This window comes from Grampus griseus (assembly GCF_964374135.1).
Source record: "Grampus griseus genome assembly, chromosome: 3".
Classification (NCBI taxonomy): domain Eukaryota; kingdom Metazoa; phylum Chordata; class Mammalia; order Artiodactyla; family Delphinidae; genus Grampus; species Grampus griseus.
In genome coordinates this window covers 132,212,329-132,234,133 of record NC_139019.1, presented here as the reverse complement: position 1 = coordinate 132,234,133, position 21,805 = coordinate 132,212,329, and the positions used below count along the sequence as shown (strand labels likewise).

General features: G+C 41.4%; 1 protein-coding gene across 3 annotated transcripts in view; it reads right to left on the bottom strand.

The window, feature by feature from the left end:
• Window positions 1–21,805, bottom strand: part of ITK (IL2 inducible T cell kinase) — a gene marked incomplete at both ends in the record, with an annotated part of 70,210 nt that overhangs the window by 22,181 nt on the left and 26,224 nt on the right. For 2 of the 3 annotated variants that reach the window (XM_082651668.1, XM_082651669.1), the window contains 4 exons: window positions 4,797–4,851; window positions 12,152–12,217; window positions 16,433–16,584; window positions 20,124–20,164. In XM_082651668.1, the coding sequence (XP_082507794.1) occupies window positions 4,797–4,851; window positions 12,152–12,217; window positions 16,433–16,584; window positions 20,124–20,164 (314 nt within the window). Of the gene's footprint in view, window positions 1–4,796; window positions 4,852–12,151; window positions 12,218–16,432; window positions 16,585–20,095; window positions 20,165–21,805 lie in introns of all 3 variants that reach the window. The other variant, XM_082651667.1, reaches the window with a different exon arrangement.

The window sequence follows — 21,805 nt, the reverse complement described above, 5'->3', positions numbered from 1 at the left end:
TCGGGGAGGGGGCTTGTTCCCACGGGATATAGTCAAGGTCTCACTTTGCCTTTTACTATTTTATCTAGAAAAATAAAGATGTAACAATAGAAAAAAAAATCATGCCAAGGGGGTAAAATACACGGATGGGAAGTATAGGGATGGGAGAATAGAACTTAACTCATATATTCCCTTACTAACTGTGTGTGCGTGCATGTGTGTATGTGTGTGTGTGCGTGTGCGTGTGTGTGTGTGTGTGTCTATGAAGAAGCGTCCCTGCTCTAGTCCAGGCTATGCCACTGATTTACACTCAGTTTAGTCCCCTGTAGCACAAAGGGGATGGACCAGATGTTCTTTAAAAGGAATTCTAACTCAGTCTATAATTCTGTCAATACAGATGTTTCCTGATTAAATGTAGGAGCTTCAGTTTTCTCAGTTGTAATATGACTTTTGCAAGATGGTTGGGAGAATTAAAGTATATAAAACAGTTCCTGGAATATAATACCAGAACAAGGACTATTGGGACTATCATTAGATGCTATGGTATACCATCTGTTAGAAGTATTAATGCCATTGTCTGCTTTCATCTGAGACATGTTGACTGTTAGGAATTTACTCCTTTCTTTCTGTCCATATGATTTGAAGGGCACCTTACAGAAGATAATCTTGCTGCACAGGGTAGGTTATTGTGAAAAAGATGGACTGATAACCTATAGCTTGTTCACACTGCATTATAATTTAAGAGTGTCTCTGACAGATAGCCACTCTTCATTCTGGAGGTGGTTCATTTCTTTTCTTGAAAAAATCCTGGTATGGAGTCAGTACCGTATCTTTAATAACATCTTAGAATCATGGAAATATGATAAACCAATGTCTTAGATAAGGCTTCTGCCCAAAATTCAGGCCACCCAACGTATGCAATGCCGTAAAGTATAGAGTACCTGCTTGCAAGGAATTTACCCTCTACCTAAATGTGTTACGACAGAAGAGAGACTGCTGAGGTCTGAGGCTGAAAACAAAGCCACTGGAGATGACATGACGTTGCACCACAAGGGTTCAAAGGTGTGGAAACCCCACATTCCACAGCTTGTGGGAGGGAAAGCATGAGTGGTTTCTTAGAGGAGGTGCTATCCGAAGAACTGATAGGACACAATAGGAGATATTTTCTGTGGTTCCCAAACTTGGGTAAGACCCAGAATCACCTGGGTACCACTTCCTAAGGTTCTGACTGGTGAGGGCTGGAGTACTGGAATTTGTATTTTTTAAAAGCTCCCCAATGATGCTCATGATTAGCCAGCTTCTCCTACAGCATATTTGTTAATTTAAAAACACTTCTTAAGTATTTGCTGTATTCATTCACTCAATAAATATTCATTGAGCAGCTACGTTATCATAGGTACAGTTCTGGGGTCCTGTGTACAGCAGGAACAAGGTAAAGTGTTTATATTCTAGTGGAGAAATATGCATGGGGCAGTATATCAGGAGATTTCATTAATAAAAATAAAACAAATCCATTTTTGGTCAATAATAATGAATCAATCAATCTTTTAAGGGTCCTATAATTGTTAGATAAGGACACACTAAATTCACCCCTGAAACAGCTGATGAAAAGCTGATGTTTCAAAAATCATACAATATAGGGACCCACTGAAGTTTACCCTTATATTACCTAAGAAGGCAAAGAGGATTTGGTGAAGTAGTCTAGAATATTAATAAGGAGGAATGTTTCAACTGCGCTAGCAAGTATTTGTGTCTCCAAAGAACTGCTATAAAATAGAAATCATCTTTTGCTAATCATTAATGTGGGCTGTTTTAGGTGTTCCATGGGCAATACTTCATTAACCAATGTGGGATTGAAAATAACAAAACTGCACTTGTTTAAACTCAGTATAATTCTTATTTAATTATAAGTTCTTTTTGGTTAATTTAATAATTTATTATGTTATCCAGTAACATAGGTGCTGAGTGGGCCACATATGCATCACAAGTTTGACTTGAAAAAATATAGATTCCCACAAACTAACCCTGGAGAGTCTGATTCTGTAGGTCTGGGCTTGGGGTCTGGAAGTCTGTAGTTTTAAAAATGTCCCAGTGATTCTAATGTGTGATATTGGGAACCACAGGAAATAATTAAGTGTGGAGTCGAGGTGGAACCAAGGAGAAACCAGAGTCTAGTAATGACTCAGCTTAATTCCTCTTCCTCCATGAAATCTTTCTAATTCTTCTAGAATATTCTCAGAACTCTGAGGCCACTGAAAGCCTGCTCCATATGCTCAGTTTTTCTTAGATTATCCTCTGTTTCTTCAGAGTTTGTCTTGTTTCTCAATAGAGTCTAAAGCTTATTGAGATCAAAGACCTTGTCTCAAGTATCTCTATAGCTTAGATCTGTGCTCAGCAACATGGTAAGGTATGTGAGTTTATACTGAGAAATCCTAATAAATGAAATGGTGCAGACGTCATAAAGGCAACAGATGCTGGAGACGGCTGACATCATACAGACTGCCTGTTTTGCATCTGTCACTGGTAAACACATATAGTCTTTTGGAAAATCCACAAACAACTGGACTTGCCCTCTTTGATGAGAACAAAACTGCCCAAGGGCAGAGCATCTCACCTTGTCGTCTTTGCCAGCTGCCTACTCACTGGCAACTTAACCAAAGGAGAAAAAGTTCACTGCTCCAAAATATGACTGTGGGCTCTCCTCCCGTCTCGATTTCCTCTTATAGAAATTATATGTTTGCCTTTGATAGAATGAATCAATCTATCATCAGTTTCCCTTGTGCAAAAGTAAATAGTATATTAATCAACTATATGCCTTTAGATTATTCTTTGACAATATTCATCATCCCTCCACCTTCCCATCGCAGACTTTCATTCCCTACCTGATATCTTCCCAGGTCTCCTTCTCTAAGCTCACCTCTAGCCACTGTCCAAACTGGTAATGCTTACCGGTTTGGGTGATCAACTGTCCCAGTTTGTCTGGGACTGAGGTGTGGGGGCTCTGGGGCCATAGGACTCTCAGTTTTAAAACTGGAACAGTTCCAGGCAAACCAGGATGAGTTGGTCACTCCAGCTTCATTCCATCCAGGAGAGGTTTGCAGTTTAAGATTCTTAAAGATAGGAAATACCTTCAAACCATAACTGGGAAATGGCAGGAACATGAAATGGCAGGAACAGGGCTAGCATTTTGGCACGGAGAGACTGATGCCTCCATCAACCCAGGCCTACTGTTTACTAGTCTCACTGGTGAGGCTTGTGTTGGGCGCGGGTCATTAACATAATTTGAATATTAGATTCACCTGGAGAGATTTTCCTCTAAATTACTAATGCCTGGACCCTACCCACTAGAGGTTTTCTTCTTTTTTAACATCTTTATTGGAGTATAGTTGCTTTACAATGGTGTGTTAGTTTCTGCTGTATAACAAAGTGAATCAGCTATACATATACATATATCCCCATATCCCCTCCCTCTTGCATCTCCCTCCCACCCTCCCTATCCCACCCCTCTAGCCCACTAGAGATTTTGATTTAATGAATCTGGGCTGGGACCTGGGCATTGGTATTTTGAAAATGTTTCCCAGGTGATTTTAATGTGCAGACAGGCCTGCGAACCACTGCTCTAAGCAAATACGCTGATACATTGATTGATTTCCTTGTAGAAAGCTTTCTCTCAATACCTGCATGCATTGGGTTTCTCTGCAAGGGCCCTAAATGTGCAATTTTCTGTGCTACTTTAAGTGTGGTGTATGGATGGGTGCCAGTTAGCAAATTGTTACTAAAAATTGAGAGTAAGCATTTAGAATCTTTTTATAGCAATCAGACAGTAATTTTATGTCTAATACTCATAAAAAAATTGGACTTGCATTTTTTATGTCTTTGCTTCTTATTTTTGCTTTTTATTTTTTCTGATAATTCATTTTTATTGTATTTTACAAAATGTAAGTCTGTGACAGATTGGGAATTAAAAACCAACCACAAAAAGTAGTCCATCACCACGGGTACTTTGAGAGGCACTGTTTTAGAATCACAAATGATCTTCTGATCCAGGAAGAGAAGGTTTTACCTTGCATGCCAGTCAATTGATGGCAGCTTCCTGGAGCACTGTGTTGAGAAGGATCCCAAAGCCATGGACTCTGATCAACTGTGTCGGCCACAGGGCCAGGAGCAGAGAGTGGCAGTATGAGTCTGGGTAATTGTCATCCCTGATTCAGTCCAGTACTCCTCTTGTACTCATTGAGAAACCGAGGCCCAGAAGGAAGAAGAGATGTTTCCGAAGTCACACACTGAGTTGGAGCCAGAGCAGTGGCCAGGACCCAGTACTTTCCTCACCACACCATGCCTTCTCTCCCTTAATCCTGACACCCTTGTGTAAGCTCAGTCCCGCTCCCGACACCGTATGGCTCTCAAGAAGAACGGTTGCGTGAAAAATGAGTTAAAACAAGTGGTGTATTTCCTCTATAGCCACACACAGCCCAACCAGGCGGAATCTGAGGCACAGGCACTCCTGACCCAGCCAGAGACGCAGGCAAGGAAGACCAGCAGCACAGCTCCCCAGGGCCAGCCATCACGGCCCGAAAGACCACCCACGGAAGCTGTGGTCATGGTCACACGTGAACACCAAGGCCTTTGATCCTCTCCAGGTTTCTTATACTGATGTATGCTAACCCTGTGAACCCCCAGAATACTTTTACCAGACATGGACACCACTGTGAATCCAATATGTCAACTCACTGCATTAGCACAAACCACAGCATGGCTGAAAAAAAGTAACACAATTCAGTTTATTTGAAGTTAAAAGACAGTTTAAGGAGACTTACTGTGTCCAAAAGAAGTTTCTCGGCTTTGTCTCGGCTGATACTCTTATTGTACCACCTGAAAGCAGGAAAAAGTCATAGATCAATGACATTTTGAAAAACGTCATTATTTACTTACGAAAGAAAATGAATGCCAGAAAGTTTTTTGTTCTTTTTGTTTCTACCAATGCTTTCAAACTCAAAAGCAAAAGCGTGAACCATTTCCAGGTAATAAAATGTTTAATTGGAACAAATGAATCAGAATCGGTGAAATGTTGATAATTGTTGAAGCTGGGTTTGGGGTACATGGAGGTTCATTATATTTTTCTCTCTACTTTTGTGCATGTTGGAAAATTTCCACATTAAAATTTTAGAAAACATTTATCTTCTGCTCTATTTTGTAAATCAGTGGGGTGGTTATTAGCAGGATGACGCTAGGGCAGCTATAAAAATTTAATATAAATTTGAAAGTGTAGCAAATATCCTTTTAAAACAATTGTAGTATTTTCCTCTGTAAGACTGGTTTTCAAGATCTTCTGCAAGATAATTACATTTTTTTCCCAGCTGCACAAAAGCTCTTGCACAAATGACATTGACAGTGTCTCACAAGGCTAGTTTATCTTTGTAAAAAATGCAAATGTAGAAAAACCTTACGCATCCCTGTTATTCCTTGTCAAAGGAATGCTAAATTTATTTGCTGAAAAAACTAAAAAATTTTTATGGGGCTTCCCTGGTGGTGCAGTGCTTGAGAGTCCGCCTGCCGATGCAGGGGACACGGGTTCGTGCCCCGGTCCGGGAGGATCCCACATGCCGCGGAGCGGCTAGGGCCGTGAGCCATGGCCGCTGAGCCTGTGCGTCCGGACCCTGTGCTCCGCAACGGGAGAGGACATAACAGTGAGAGGCCCGCGTACCGCAAAAAAAAAAAAAAAAAAATTTAATGGATGTAATCTGCTAAAAGTAAGGTAAACATTCACATATTTTCTACTTTTACAAAGCGAACTAAGCTGAGATTGAGCTTCAAAGTTGGTTTAAAAGGAAAATGTGTCACGGGGTTAATGTGATGACACGATATTGTTTAATTTTGTGTTTCTGATTTTATCATACAGCTGTTTTAATTTCTTAAGATTTCTGGCTAATTTTCTCAGGATAAGTGTCTCATTTCTTCTCTGGAGAAGTTTTAAAATCAAATTTTCTATAAGCAATTTGAATAATAGATTAAATGTATAAATAAAAAAAGAAAGTAAAGATACTTCTTGATTTTTGCTACCAAAGAATAGATCTTAACCTGAAATAATTCATGTCAGACACCTTTAGGAACCAATGCAGTGTGAAGGAATGATTTGGATAATGGGGAAAAGCAAATCTAAGTACACTATGGGTTCAATGTCATTTTTATAGTTTGATTTCATTAACATGTGTAGTGCTGAAAGCTCTTCTTCATACATCTGAGCATTTGAAACTAGCAGTCCAGCTCCTTGCCTGGCTGGCCATTAATCTGTATGTGTGGCATGTCGTACTCAAGCAAGCAACAACAGATGACGTGTAACATAAATGCAGTGTAGTATCATTCTTGGAATTTTAATGACTGATGGCGCTAAACTAGAATTATCCAAGTTATACAAAGATGCTAACTGACTTTTCATAAAGTTTCCATTAAGACAGCCTCGATATGAACTTTGGCTTCCTGAGTATGCCCTGATTAGTCTCTTTTGCATTAGCTGTAGCTAGGCTGACATCGTATCTCTGGTCAGTGGACTCTATCAAAGTTTGCTGCGGAGAAAGCTCCAGCCATACTCTGGTGAGAACTCAAAGAATATTTAGCTTATGTGTAGCTCACCTATCATGTGTCAGAAAGTGTTATCAGCAGGTTATGGGACTTGCCCAAGGTCAATAATGAGCTAGTAAGGTGTAGCCAGAAGTGAGCCCAGCCAGTCTGGCTTCAGAGTCCATGCTCTTATCACCACCATAAAGAGCCTGTAACTATCATATACCAGGGACTTCAGGAAAAACATTACCAGGCTCCCTCTCTCCCCCCAGAAAATCCTAGTTTGCTATGCTGTAGCCCCCAACTCCACATCTTTCAGGGGTTACACCTGTCAGATACACTTCTTGCGATCTGCAAACTCCTAAGGAACGTAATTTTTGCACTATTTATCATGTGCATGTTCTCACATGGGTCCTTCTTTCCTTATCTATCTTTTAATACAGAAATTAAATGTGTAACATATAAGTTTGAAAGAGAAATGAAATGGAGTGAAATAATTTATATTCTTTTACTACCCCTACTCCCTGTATCTTCTAAAGTAGAGCTCTTCAAACTGGAGCATGTCCAAACAGGAGCATTATTTTTATAATTTTGTTGTCTGGTGAGAAAACAACTAAAAAGTGGTAAAAAAGAATGTGAGTGATTTTTTAGGGTTGAAGTTTTTCAGTGTTGTTAACACTTGAACCATATCCTGGCCTCCCTGTCCACTTATTAGGTTAGAGGAGATAGAATGATCATCAGTTAACAATCAGTTGTGGAAATTAATAAGCCCAGGGGGAGAGAAGTTCTGGGTGGGGAAGCAACACCACTTACCAAACTTGTTTGGTTATTTGAGAGTAGCCACGAATAAGGGAATTAGTGGATTCATCTGAGCTTTTTTAAAAAAATTGTTCTAAATTAATTGGATTTACAATGTTGTGTTAGTTTCTGCTGTACAGCAAAGTGAGTCAGTCATACATATACATATATCTACTCTCTTCTAGACTCCATTCCCATATAGGTCATTGTAGAGCACCAAATAGAGTTCCCTGTGCTATACAGTAGGTTCTTATTAGTTATCTTTTATATATAGTAGTGTGTATATGTGAATCCCAATCTCCCAATTTATACCACACTTTCCCCCTTGGTAACCATAAGTTTCCTACATCTGTGACTCAATTTCTGTCCTGTAAATAAGGTCATTTGTGCCATTTTTTTAGATTCCCCATAAGAGTGATATCATACGATATTTCTTTCTCTGTCTGACTTACTTCACTTCATCTGAACTTTTGAACACATGCAACTGGATGGTACTTTCCAACTCAGTGGGCTCTTAGAACTTATTTAGTTGAAGCCTGGCAAACATGCTTCATCTTATGTGTCAGCTCTGATCTGTCAGTACTGGCTTCCTGGAGCTGTGTGTTGCAAAGATAGAGGCCAGTCTGAGCTCAGGGAGTAAGAATGTCACTCTCTAAGAGTGATGTCTGCCCTGAGTTCAGGCACAGGGAGGAAATGTCAGCAAGAGTGCCACGATTTGCTTTCCTTCATCTTACCTGACCCTTCAGTTTAAAGGCAAAGGGATCTGAGATCCAACCTGGTGAAGAAACTTGCCCCAAGTCATGTCCCCAAACCACGGCAGGAGACCTGAAGCCAATCAACTTACCAACCCATGATCATGTTCCCGGGGTACAATTTTGAGTTCTTATGCAGATATCTAGACAATGTTAAGTTCTAGGAAAAAAGTAATCATATTGGGCCGTTTTTTTTTTGTTATATCCAGATATAATAACTAACTATCTGGCTGCTTGTTTATGAGTCATTTAATTCTCTAGCTACGATTCCATATCTGAAATGCAAACTGACAGAGTGCAGAATAAATAGAGTTCACAGACTGTTTTGTTTGTATGCTGTAGTGTTTCATTTTAAAAGTGAATTAAAATATCTTCAAGAGGGGGAATATACCTTTTTTTTGCCCCAAGCTCCATCATTCCCTATGGCCTTATACTCTGTTGGAAGTTTGAATGTGCCCCTTCTATCATAAATGAAGAAATTCTGATTAAAAGTAAAAAACCAAAACAAAAAGAAAACTTCCCAGCCTACTGATCATTTGAAATAAATACCTAATTTTTTCTAAAGGTGTTGACTGTAAAATAATAAAAGAATTTTATTTTTAAAGCATATCTCATATATTTCATTACAGTTTGAGTATTCTTGGAAGTGATGACTTCTGTTAGCTGAGGGAGGGGCTTCTCTTACCTACTTGATCAAAATGAATCTCAGGTTGAGAGACTCTTCAGAAAATGATAGTTCTTCACTATAGAATCTATTAGAATTTCAGCAACAAATAACTTGACCACATTTGAACTAATAAGAACACAAATGAGTTAATAGAAGGTTTCATTAGCTATCATTCTTCAACGCTGGTATCTTAAGCTTGATAAGTACTTAAAATTTTATCCTTAAATGATTTTGAACTTACAGAAAAGTTGTAAAATACTGTAAAAGAACTCCCACATATAGATGAACCAATTGTTGATAATTTACACATTTGCTTTACCATTCTGTCCAGATAGATAGTTAGAGAGATAGATAGATATAGATAAATAGATTTTTTGAGCCATTTGAGAATAGAATTTTACCCCTAAGTACTTCTTTCTAATAAGTAGAATATACACTTGTATAACCATAGTACAATTACCAAAATCATGAAATTTAACATTGATACAATACTATTACCTAATTTTAGACCTTATTCAAATTTCATCAGTTGTCTCAATAATATATTTTGTAACTTTTTTTGGTTTGCTTTTTTATGATTCAAGATTGATCCAGGATTACTGGTGCATTTAGTTACCCCATCTCTTCAGTTTTTTAACGTGGACCAATTTCTCAGCCTTTCATGTCTTTCATGATCTTAACATTTTTGTAGAGCACAGGGCAATTATTCTGTAGACTATCCTCAGTTTGGATTTGTCTATTATTTCCTCATGAATAATTCAGGTTATGCATGTTTGGGCAGGACTATCACAGAAGTGATGTTGTGTCCTTCTCAGTGTATCACATCAGGAGATGCACGGTGTCTGCTTGCCCCATTATTGATGTGAACTTGGATCATTTAGCTAAGATGGGATCTACCAGATATTTCCTCTTTGTTATTAGTAAGTGATTTGTGAGAAGATACTTTGAAACTATGTAAATATCAAACCTTTCACCACCTATTTGTGACACTCATTGATGATTTTTGCCTGAATCAGTTGGTACTTTGAGTTACAAAATGGTGATTTTTAAACTTTATCATTCCTTCTACATTCATTAGTTGGCATTTTGCTGCAAGAAAGAGCTTTTCTCTCTTCTTGTCCATTTATTTATTTACTTACTTATCTATCAAGCTATTTATTTATTATTGATTTTTAAATTTTACTCAGTGGATTGTAGTCCCTTACTGTCCTTATTTATTTTGATACTCAAATTATCCCAGATTTAGTCAGAAGGAGCATTTTTAAGCTGACTTCTGTGATCATTCAATATGTTCACATTATTTAACAAAAAAATATTGGGGGGTACTTCTTTACTTTTTGATGCATCAAAATGTTCCAGTTTCATCGTTGTTCTTTCCCTGCCCCGACTCTGAATCCCCAAGCCATTTCTCTAAGAAGAAGTCCTAGTTCTTTTTAGTGGGAAGTGTTATTTAAAAACCAAGATCTGAGTGTACACATTGCTACTGTAGTACTATTGTTTCTGGGCCTTCCAGCAGCTGAGCTAGGAAATACATGTACATGGTGAGTACACTGTACTCTACACTTGAATTTTATTAAACATTAAGTAATTCCATTAAAATTGTATCCATGTGGGGCTTTCCTGGTGGCACAGTGATTAAGAATCCGCCTGCCAATGCAGGGGACACAGATGCAAGCCCTGGGCCGGGAAGATCCCACATGCCGCGGAGCAACTAAGCCCATGCGCCACAACTACTGAGCCTGCACTCTAGAGCCCGTGAGACACGACTACTGAAGCCCGTGCACCTAGAGCCTGTGCTCCACAATAGGAAAAGCCACTGCAGTGAGAAGACTGCGCACTGCAACGAGGAGTGGCCCCCGCTCGCCGCAACTAGAGAAAGCCTGAACAGCAACGAAGACCCAGCACAGCCAAAAATAAATTAAAAAAAAAAAAAAAAAACTGGGCTTCCCTGGTGGCGCAGTGGTTGGGAGTCTGCCTGCCGATGCAGGGGACACGGGTTCGTGCCCCGGTCCGGGAAGATCCCACATGCCACGGAGCGGCTGGGCCCGTGAGCCATGGCCGCTGGGCCTGCGCGTCCGGAGCCTGTGCTCCGCAGCGGGAGAGGCCGCAACAGTGAGACGCCCGCGTACTGCAGAAAAATAAAAATAAAAATAAAAATTATATCCGTGTGAACTCTTCTTTTAAATGCCATCTTGAAATAAACAACACAAGCTAAGCAGATATTTAATACCTATATTTTTGTCTGCTATCTTGGTATTGGAAGTATTGCATTAAACCATGTTTTAAGTCAGTTTGTATTTGATCCAGTGTTCATAGTGTTTTTTCCTTCTCAAGTAAGATAAATATTCCTGGGATTCCCAGAAGAAACTTTTCCTTTGACCACAGTTATGTGCAGGCATCTGAAAATCATCCCTTAGATTAAAGGGGAGATGAGAACACATACCCTCCCCCTTCTATTTAAAGTGACCCTCGGGATTTCCCTGGTGGTCCAGTGGTAAAGAATCCACCTTACAATGCAGGGGATGCGGGTTCGATCCCTGGTCAGGGAACTAAGATCCCACATGCTGCAGGGGCAACTAAGCCCATGCACCACAACTACTGGGCTCACGCGCCTCAACTAGAGAGCCTGCGGGCCACAAACTACAGAGCCCAAGCACTCTGGAACCCGTGCACCACAACTACAGAGCCCATGTGCCCTGGAGCCTGTGCGCCACAACTAGAGAGAGAAAAAACACCTGCACGCCACAACTAGAGAGAAGCCTGCACACTGCAACGTAAGATCCTGCATGCCGCAACTAAGACCCGATGCAGCCAAAAATAAATAAATAAAATAAAGTGACCCTTGGGCTTCCCAGGTGGTGCAGTGGTTAAGAATCCTCCTGCCAATGTAGAGGACACAGGTTCGATCCCTGGCAGGGGTAGATCCCACATGCCGCGGAGCAACTAAGCCCATGTGCAACAACTACTGAGCCTGTGCTCTAGAGCCTGCGAGCCACAACTACTGAGCCTGCCCACCACAACTACTGAAGCCCGCATGCCTAGAGCCCATGCTCCACAGCAAGAGAAGCCACCGCAGTGTGAAGCCCGCACACTGCAACGAAGAGTAGCCCCCGCTCACCACAGCTACAGAAAGCCTATGTGCAGCAACGAAGACCCAACGCAGCCAGAACAAATAAATTAAATAAATAAATAAATAAAAATACCTTTCTAATAAAAAAGAAAATAAATAAAGTGAAGTGACCCTCAACTGTTTACTTAGGGATCAGAGTATGGGGGGAGAAGAAAGCAGGTCAAGAAGAGAAAATGCCTGGTATTTTAATAATCAACCAATAATTCACTCCTAATGTAAGAGGACTCCTTAGCACCATATTTTTGGAAAACAAATAAAATATCTTACTCGTAGGTTTCCAGGTTATTTGGAGACTTTTCCACCAGATAACTGCTTGGTACGTATCCTTCATGCCTGTTAAAAGGGAAATTAGTGTTTAGATTAATGTAGAACTAATTTCACATCTCCATTTCATAGGTTTAATCAACCAAAAGTCATTTAAAGATGAAGTCTCATGTTATTTAGCATTTGGGATAAGACATTTTAAAATTTTCAAATCAAAGAATTGCTAAAAATAACAACCTGCTATCTGTTAAAGGCTATGTAGATTTTACCACTAAAATATGAATCATAATAAATAAGAAGTGGTTACTTTAATAGCTCTGCTTGCTAATCTCTTCATTGTGAAATTTCCTCTGGAAATTTCCTCTGGAAATTTCCTCTAGAAAAAAGATTAATGTTCAGTCTCTATTTTTTATTAGGAAACATTTGTGTGTGTGTGTGTAATAATCAGTATTTTTTCCGCTTTAGTGCTAGTGTTGTTTTACAGTCGGGAAACCAAAATAAATAAAACATAAAGAATTACTTTCCAACCACAGGTCCCAAAAGATACTGCCAGTCGAACTTGTGAGCTTTTAATTCAAGACCTCCCTAATATTTTTTGTTAAATGAGCTCCTTCCAACATAAATGGTAAAACATGAGAAAAAAGGATAAAATCATGCTGGATTTGGGGTTGGGGGTTTCTTTTGAACAGGAATAAATTGTGTATAAACAAAGATATATGGATTAAGAGAATAATAAGAACATCAAAATACCTTACACCTGTGTGTAGCTTTGTACTTTTCAAAACACTATCGCATTTAATACTGCAAAGTGAGAACAGTGTCTCCTTCACTCTCTAGGCCTCTGACACTGTACCTGTAAAATGAAGGACCTAAACTACATCACATGTAAAATCCCTCCAGACCCTGCAATCTATAAAAAGATGTCTCATAACTTCTTGCTGTTTACTCTATCACCTGTTTTAATTTTTGTACAAGGCCATTTTGTAATCTAGTGACTTATGTTTTTTCGTTTTTTTTTTTTTAAGATTTTTTTTGATGTGGACCATTTTTAAAGTCTTTATTGAATTTGTTACAATATTGCTTCTGTTTTATGTTTTGGTTTTTCGGCCACTAGGCACGTGGGATCTTAGCTCCCTGACCAGGGATCGAAGCCGCACCCCCTGCATTGGAAGGCGAAGTCTTAACCACTGAACCGCCGGGGAAGTCCCTAGTGATTTATGTTTAATGGGGAATGTGTAATCTATTTCACATAATTGTTCTGAGGAGTGAAGAAATCAAGAATGGTGATGTCAAATACGGGATATCTCATATCTTGTACCCATGGCTGACCTGACCTTGCTAGTCAATTATGGCATGCTTTCTTTGGAGAACTGAACACCCAGCCTCAGAATCATTCTTAACCCAGTGCTCAAGGCAGTCAGTGCCAACTGATGGGAGTCAACTTATTCTCAAGTTTGCTATTTCTTTTATGTCTTTCTTTTGGCAATCCTTTTAATTACGTCTGTTTTTGCCACACCATGTGTTTACAATTATATTAGTAGGTCAAATACTGTTTTCACTTTCATGTAGAATGACTGTGTTTTAATATGTCAGCCAAAGCTGGGTTATCTACAAAATGATGATAATTCTCTTCACCGGTTTATTGGTCTAGAATTTACAAAGCCCTTTCACTTTCTTCATCTCACTGATTTTCTCAACACTCTGAGATGGAAAGCTGATATTATCATCTGCATTTTACAGATAAGGAAATGGATTCACAGAAGTTCAGTGACTTTTCCAAAGTCCTGTACAACAAAAGCAGCTGATACTCAAGTCCAAGTCTCCTTTTTCCCCATCTTGTGTACTTCCTGCTTCACCAGGCTATTACAAAGCAAACTGGGGAAATTCCCATATGCCCGACTGGCCTCTGGGGTGTCCTCTTCGATGGCCTTTGAAGTGCAGAGTTGAGCCTTTCCACAGGCCAATGAACAAAGGGTAAACTGTCATTTGGGGAAGTGAGACCTAGGAGAAGAAATTTCCTGGCACATTAGTTGTGCTAAAGAAATGTCAGTCGGGGCTTCCCTGGTGGCGCAGTGGTTGAGTCCGCCTGCCGATGCAGGGGATGCGGGTTCATGCCCCGGTCCGGGAAGATCCCACAGGCCGCGGAGCGGCTGGGCCTGTGAGCCAAGGCCGCTGGGCCTGTGCGTCCGGAGCCTGTGCTCCACAATGGGAGAGGCCACAGCAGTGAGAGGCCCACATACCGCAAAAAAATAAAAAAAGAAATGTCAGTTGATTGAAGGGATGAATTTGTGAGTAAGTTCCTCTGGTGTTTGTAGAGCCAGGCAGTCTTGAACCTGTTTCTGCTGTGGGCCTCTCCATAACAGGCAAAGAGAAGGTAAGGTGACTAGTCTTGTTTGTTTCCCCCAGTCAACTAGAGAGAGAGGTTCCAGATGAGGGGCTTTGGCGTCTGTTCTCAGCTAGCAAGAGACACTGCCTCCAAGATCACAGTTCTTGATCTAATCTTGTTTTATACCTCTCCCTCACTTCCCCTGCAGTGGAGTTGATACGGCTACTTAAAGAGATGGTGCCTTGAAAATGTAAGTTTTGATATATATGAAAAGTAAAGCCTTAACCCTAAAGATATTTGTGTACCTCTTTGTTTTTACTCAACGATTGGTCCTTTTTTTTTTGGTTAAGTTTAATGATACCCAGTGTTGGCACTCGAATACCCTGTTGGTGGGAATTTGGCAAAGGTTTTGAGGGATTTATCTTTCAAAATTAAGACTTCACATAGTCTGACTCACCAGTTCCATAGTTAGAAATGTGAGATATATATTTTTTTCCCGAAGAAAAAAATATTTTTTCCGAAAAATTTTTTTCAAAAATATATAAATTTCAAAAGATTACCAAGATACACGAACACGAGCAATACAAGATCTTCACTGAGCAAACTGGAAACTAAATGTCCCACTATAAAATATTGTCTAAATATTTATAATGCAAGGATACATTCTAAAACTATGCAATTATTTAAAGAATAAGGTAGATTTGTATGTGCTGTTATGAAAGTATCTCTAAGATATATCATTAGAGGTTAAAAGCAAGGTGAAGACCAGAATGGACCACCTTAGTGCGAATGAAAAAAGGATGCATTTCTATACGTATAACTTTTTTGCTTAGGATGAACAAGTAACTTAATAATGAATACTTTTAGGATTGATGTGCGGGCAAATGGAGGGTGGCTTATTTTTATGTATACTTCTTGCTACTGTTAGTTTTTTTTTTTTATAAAGCATTGACATAGGCTATCCAGATGTTGCAATGATGGAGTGTTTTCTTTCTCTTTTTAAAATATTTTGAAACTAATAATAACCTCACACTTTGAAAATGTTTAAACCCTTAATATTAATATAGAAAAATGTTAATTGCAGTATTGTTAATATTTGCAAAATATTAGAAACAACCTAAGCATCCAAGAAGGGAATTTGCTAAATTATGGCGCACTTTTATGTTGGATTTAGGCAATCACTGAAATCATCTTCTGGAGATGATTCTGGAGACTATTCCAGGGCATAGGTAAATACCTCTGATATTTAAAGGAAAAAAATAAAGCCTTATAAAGCAGTGTGAATCTGATAACTTTAAACTAAGCACTAGTATCTAAGTCATATACATCCCAGAGCATTCTGAAAGTCAATAACAGTAATTTTCCTATATTTCAGATCAGAGGAGGGGTCATACGATCTTTTTCATTTGGAAGTCTTATAGTGGGCAAACTGTATTTGCACAACTTTATTTTCTCCACGAACCGTTCGGATGGCTAGTTCAAAGGCTGTTGGTTTAACTAAATCTTTAGTATTTTTTTCCTGATGCTTCTTAATGTAACCACCAATCTGCACCATCTGTACGCACCTTTTCTTTCCACCAAAAATAAGACCCTCATAATGGGATGTACCTTCAATCTTACTTAAACACTCAAGAACAATGGTGCTTTGTGGAACAAGTTGCCCTTCTCCCAAACTGTGGATGTCAGTGGAAGAACCCAGGAGATTTTTAGATGAGTTTGGAGGCTGGGACTGCTTGATGGGGTGCAGGGAGCCAGTATAGCAAGTGACTGCCTCCCAGCCACTTCTGAGAAGGGGAAAGACCCTCTTCAACTATTTCTTCCTTCCTCCTCCTGCCTCTGCTCTCCTCTCCTAACTCAGCGCCGTGGTCCTGCTGAGAGAGGTCAGACAATCGTTCCAGTATTTTCTTTGTTCCCACCTCACCTCAAAAACTGGGACAGCAAGCACGAAGGTACCTTACCCATTCCTGTCCTGAACTCTCCACCAGTGAATCTCGGAACTGTCCAGCAGGTAGTACTCCTCATTGCGTTGTAGCGTGAGCTCCTGTGGGTCATTCGTTTGGTAGTCATACAAGGCAATGACCAAGGTTTCTTCAGGTTCTCGAAGTAACTGCTGGAGGAGGGACACAATAAAATCAAGCAAAGATGCAGAAAGGAGGTAAACTGTGGAACGAGGTCAGCAAGTTCCCGAGCTGTAGCTTGCTCTTGGACCTATGCCAGGCCAGACAGACACCGGTTCCTACAGACCATTGGGGGTATTTGCTGTGGCCATTTGCCTGCCTAGTTGGCTTTCTTTATGAGTTAGGCTTATGGTGCTGAATAGGACACAAAGACATTCAATACCTGGAGTTCATTGCCTCTCCCATTCTATGTGGTAAATTCTGACCCCAGTGAATTCCCAGTGGCTGTGCTTTTCACAAAAGTCTGCTTGTCTCTTTCCTTGAACCATGTCACAATTCACAGCCTCTCTGCTAGAAGCATCACATTGTTTGCAAAGGGGATGAAGTCAACACTAAATCGTTCAGTCCATATGCTTTTCTGATTTTATTTGTGGGCTTGTCCTGATCCATAGAATCATAGACTATTGGAGCTGGAGTGCCTCTGAGAGATCATTTGATCCATTCTTTTGTTTAGAATAGGGAAACTGAGGCCCAGATGGAGAAATGGATGTGGCCAAGTTTAGCAATTGAATTAGCCTTATGCTTTCTCTACTATAGCATGTGGGACCCCTTGTTCCTCTTGTGGGCTGCCTTGCCTATGTCTCTACTTTTCAGTGTGTTTCTTAGGAAGAGATATTGAGATGTGAAGAGGAGACTGTAAACAATCACAAGGGTTCAGGGTGGGCACACCTGCTACAGGTTGGCAGACTTTGTGAGACAGCAAACATGGGAAGAGATTGAGATTACTGGCTAGAATGAGATTCGGTGATGGGAAATCATAAGTTCTCTGAGTACATTGAAGCAATCGGTGGCATAAACATCCTGGAGATTAAAAAAAAAAATTGTCATACTGATACAGTGTGTCATCCCAGCTGAGCCCAGATTGGAATTTGAAGTCAAGATTATCTGTGGAGCTTGTGAGGTGATATATTTGGAACTACAGATAAGAGTTGTTGGGCCTGAGGCTTTCACCCTAAGAGCCAGAGGAGGAAGGAGTTGTTCAAGGGCACCTGAAGATAAAGAAAGGATATGATATGGTATTCATCTCATTATAGGCCCAACTGATTAATTATTATCAAGAGAAAGATCAGAGCAGGGTTCTCAAACCATGTGGAACCTTTCCATAGGGGGCATTTTGGACATCTATGGCAGTGTTTCAAAGGTCACAAAGGTTGAGGTGTGCTACTAGCATTGAATGGGAGAGGGTGAAGGACGCAAAACTCTCTGCAGCATCCCACATCCTGTACAACTTTTCAATGTCCTGTTAGACATTCACGTGGTGAGCAGCCTGCTTACAACAATAATGTACAATGACACTCTGAGCCTAGATCCTACTTCAACCCTATGAAGTACTTGGTTTCCTAGGAGTACAACCACCCTTTACATTGAGAGAATATTACACTTTGTTTAGTTCAGAACTTGACCAAGAGTTGTTTGCCATTTTGGAAAATCGTATCACAGATGGTAATACTAGTTTTGAGTCACTGATACTACATTCCTGTATCAGTTGCATTTGAGCTGCCAAATCCAACAGGATTCAAATACAGGTGCATTTTATTTTATTACGTTGTCCAGTATAGTCATGCCCCAATATTTGTATATAAAAACATATATGGGGACTTCCTTGGTGGCATAGTGGTTAAGAATCCTCCTGCCAATGCAGGGGACATGGGTTCGATCCCTGTTCCGGGAAGATCCCACATGCCACGGAGCAACTAAGCCTGTGCGCCACAGCTACTGAGCCCACGTGCCTAGAGTCCGTGCTCTGCAACAAGAGAAGCCACCGCAATGAGAAGCCTGCGCGCCACAACGAAGAGCAGCTCCCGCTCGCCGCAACTAGAGAAAGCCTGCACGTAGCAGCGAAGACCCAACGCAGCCAAAAATAAATAAATAAATTTATTTTAGAAAAGATCAATAAAAGTATAGCTTCTCCAGATGCCAACTCCAGATGCCATCACTCATTAGAAGACAGAAGATGAAGGTGAAGGGAGAAGTGAATTCAAGTAATCCAAGATAAAAGAAATGTTACTGTGGATTTAGACGTATGGTTGAAGCTACAGCTGTGATTCCAAAAGCCCTGTGGTTGGAGTGCTAGAGCAGTATAGAGGCTTCTCCTCCAAGAAATCTGAGAAGCCAAGTGGTGGCGTCCAAGGGGAGATGGATAGGCCCTGTTTTCTGACTTCCACCTTCACTGATAGTGCAAACCAGACAGGAGCAAACCAGTCTAAGGTGCAGAAGTGCGGGTTTAGGTGGGACTGTGGGGGGAACCCCCGACAAGCCAGGGCAGGGGGATTCCAAACCATGTTTTCCAGGGTGATCGTGAAATATTCTTTAGAAGATGAATGAAATAAAAAGGGGGAGAGCTCATTTTCTGCTACAATTTCAGTCCACTTCTTTCCTGTTGTGAGGAAGGGGGCTGACGACAAATCTGAAAGCCAGCCCGCTTTTGAGCGACGTAGAACTTCCCTTATGGGGAAGCTGCCAGTCTTTGAAATGTCACCATACTGGCTGGAGGGAAAAAGCGGAGCTCATTCTTCAGGAAGAAGCATGAGGAAGCTGAATCAGTAGGTTCTAGAATAAAGGGCAATTACTCAGATGTGGATATCGGTGCTGATGTTACCATAAAGTGAGGGCTTAGGTTGATTTTTCTCCTTTTTTTTTTTTTTTTTTGTCTTCTTAACTAAATAGCTTCCCGAGAGTTGACTTGATATCACCTAAGTCTTGTAAGTCAGTACATTAGACCGATGTGTCTCAAACTCCAGTGTGCCTCAGGATCACCTGGAAGTTTATTAAAATGCAGATTACTGGGCTCCTCCCCTAGAATTTTGCATGTAGTAAGTCTGGGGTGGGGCCTGAGAATTTGCATTTCTAACAAGCTCCCAGGTGATGGGGATGCTGCTGGTCCCTGGACCACACTTTGAGAACCACCACGTGAGTTCAAGACCACCACACCAGAAACTGCATCCTACTAGCCTGACTACTAAGTTACTGAATGGCTTTGGGAGAACCTCTCATGGGACTTGCTTTCCCAAGCTTTCACACGCGAATAAAACTATAACCCCCTGAAGTGGCTAGAGAAGATAGTGAGTTTCGAAATAGCTGGTAAAAGTGTGGATGTGCTTTGAAGAATAAAAGGTATTCTCAGATGTATGCTTCCAAAATGATTGTATGTCAAAGGGTGGGGTAAATACACATTTTATATAGCTGTGAGCTGTTATTATGCCCCAACCTAGTCAGGTGCCTGGCTGCACACTTTGTTACCAATAAGTGTTTGCCGAGTGAAGGCAGTGGGGTGAAGATCTGGTGGCTTTTACCTGGACACACCCACGAGACAATTCAGGCCCGAGAAACCCATGGTGTTGAGTTCAGCTGCATCACCACAAATCTGCTGCATCTGCCTAGCATTTGAGAAACCTGGGCAGATGGGAAACACCAGAGCTGTAGCCCGTGGCGCCGCCAGCCCACCGCGCCCGGACCTCGTGCTCTCACTCACCCTGTTGTCTTCAGGAGTAGGAGGAAGAGGCTTCTTTGAAGCTGAAACGAGAAAAACAGAAAAAGAAAATGAGCATGAAACCGAATGTGCCCAACTAAAGGTGAGCGGCAGGGGGCTTTTCAGAGAAAAGGGGCCCCAAAGAGAACAGCAGGAGGGGAGGATGAGACACAGGGCCTGGGTTTTTTCTCTTTCAGCCTGCTCGTTCCCAATCTTGTTTTCCAGGAGACACCAGAGACTTCCAGAAGCCAATATCTGGGCCCCTCTTCCTGTATCCCCAGGAAAAGCCTCGCCCAAAGGGGCTGACGTCGGTTCTCAGTGTGTGTCCTTCCCAGTGGGCATGGAGCCTTCCACGAAGGCTCCTCCACCTGTTAAACCAAGACTTGGAATTGGTGACTCAGGGGGACAGTGACTCACTGGTTTCCTGATGCCCCTGTGGGCTTGAGCAGGGGGTGGGTGAGGTGAGAGGTCATCGCGCTGCTCGTTGAGAGGGCTGGAATCCACTTTCAGTTACTTATCTTAAGGACTCCGAGTATTTGTTCTTGCTGACTCCCCCAGACAACACCCCAACACCCCGCTCTGTTTATCTCTGTGTCTCCATAGCTCCTTCTCTCTGTGTCTTTTTCTTCTTTCCTCCTTTCTCTTCTCTTCTTTCTCTCCCTTTCCCTCTCTCTTCCCTTTCATCTCTCCATCTGTGTCTCTCAGCATTTGTCCTTTGAGGCACTAAAAAAGGTCAAGCCTGGAATCAACGGACCTGAGTTGTGTGTCTGTGTGTCTGGGAGGATGTGTGATATGGGAGGCAGTGCCCAGGCTTCTGCTCAGTTCAAGGACTTCTTTAACAATTAGAGGTAAACAGGGAGTGGGCTGCATCTACAGGCGGCAAGCGCCTCATCTCTGCAGGGGGTTGACTTGGAGGTGGGCAGCCTGTGTCAGGGATGTAGTAAGAAGGGATTCACACATTGACACTGGAGCCCAACCCTTGTGCTAACTCCTTAAGCAAGGGCAGGATTGGGTATTGGGTGTGCAGTTAACAGAGAAGGAGACATACATAATAGGAAATATGGTTCCTATTCGGCACTCAGCTTGGAGCCAGGAGCCAGGTGTCCTAACCCCAGCTCCACCACACACAAGCTGTGTGGACTTGAGCCCATTCCAGCCCTGAGCATTCTGTGCCTGGTCTCTCTTTCTTCTTCCTCTGGCCTTGCTCTTGCCTTTCTTCCTCCCTCTCTGGGTGAAGTTCATATGTGGTGCGATCGGGGCCAGTTCTGGTTGCAGACGTTAAGTGCTGCTGTGCGTTGGGTATAGCAGAGTCTGTTTAAAACTCAACCACCTCTGCTACTTCCCAGACAGACACACACATACTATCTCGGCTTCAGATTCTTCTGTCCACAAATGAGAAAGGCTCGGAGACACAATTACCATTTATTGCAAGCTCACTAAGTGCCTGCAGCTGTGCTAAGAGTTTTCCCCACCCACACTGAGTCTCCCAGCACCCCCACAAAGTAGCTACTTATTCTCATAATCCCCATTTTACAGATGAGGAGACAGGCACAGAGACTCAGAAAGGTTAAGTAACATATACGAAGTCACAGAGCAAGGACGTGAGGGGGCTGGGACTCACACCAGGTGTTTCTCATCCTGAAGCCCTGTGCTCTTAGACCCTGCTTGGTACATGTGCCCAACAC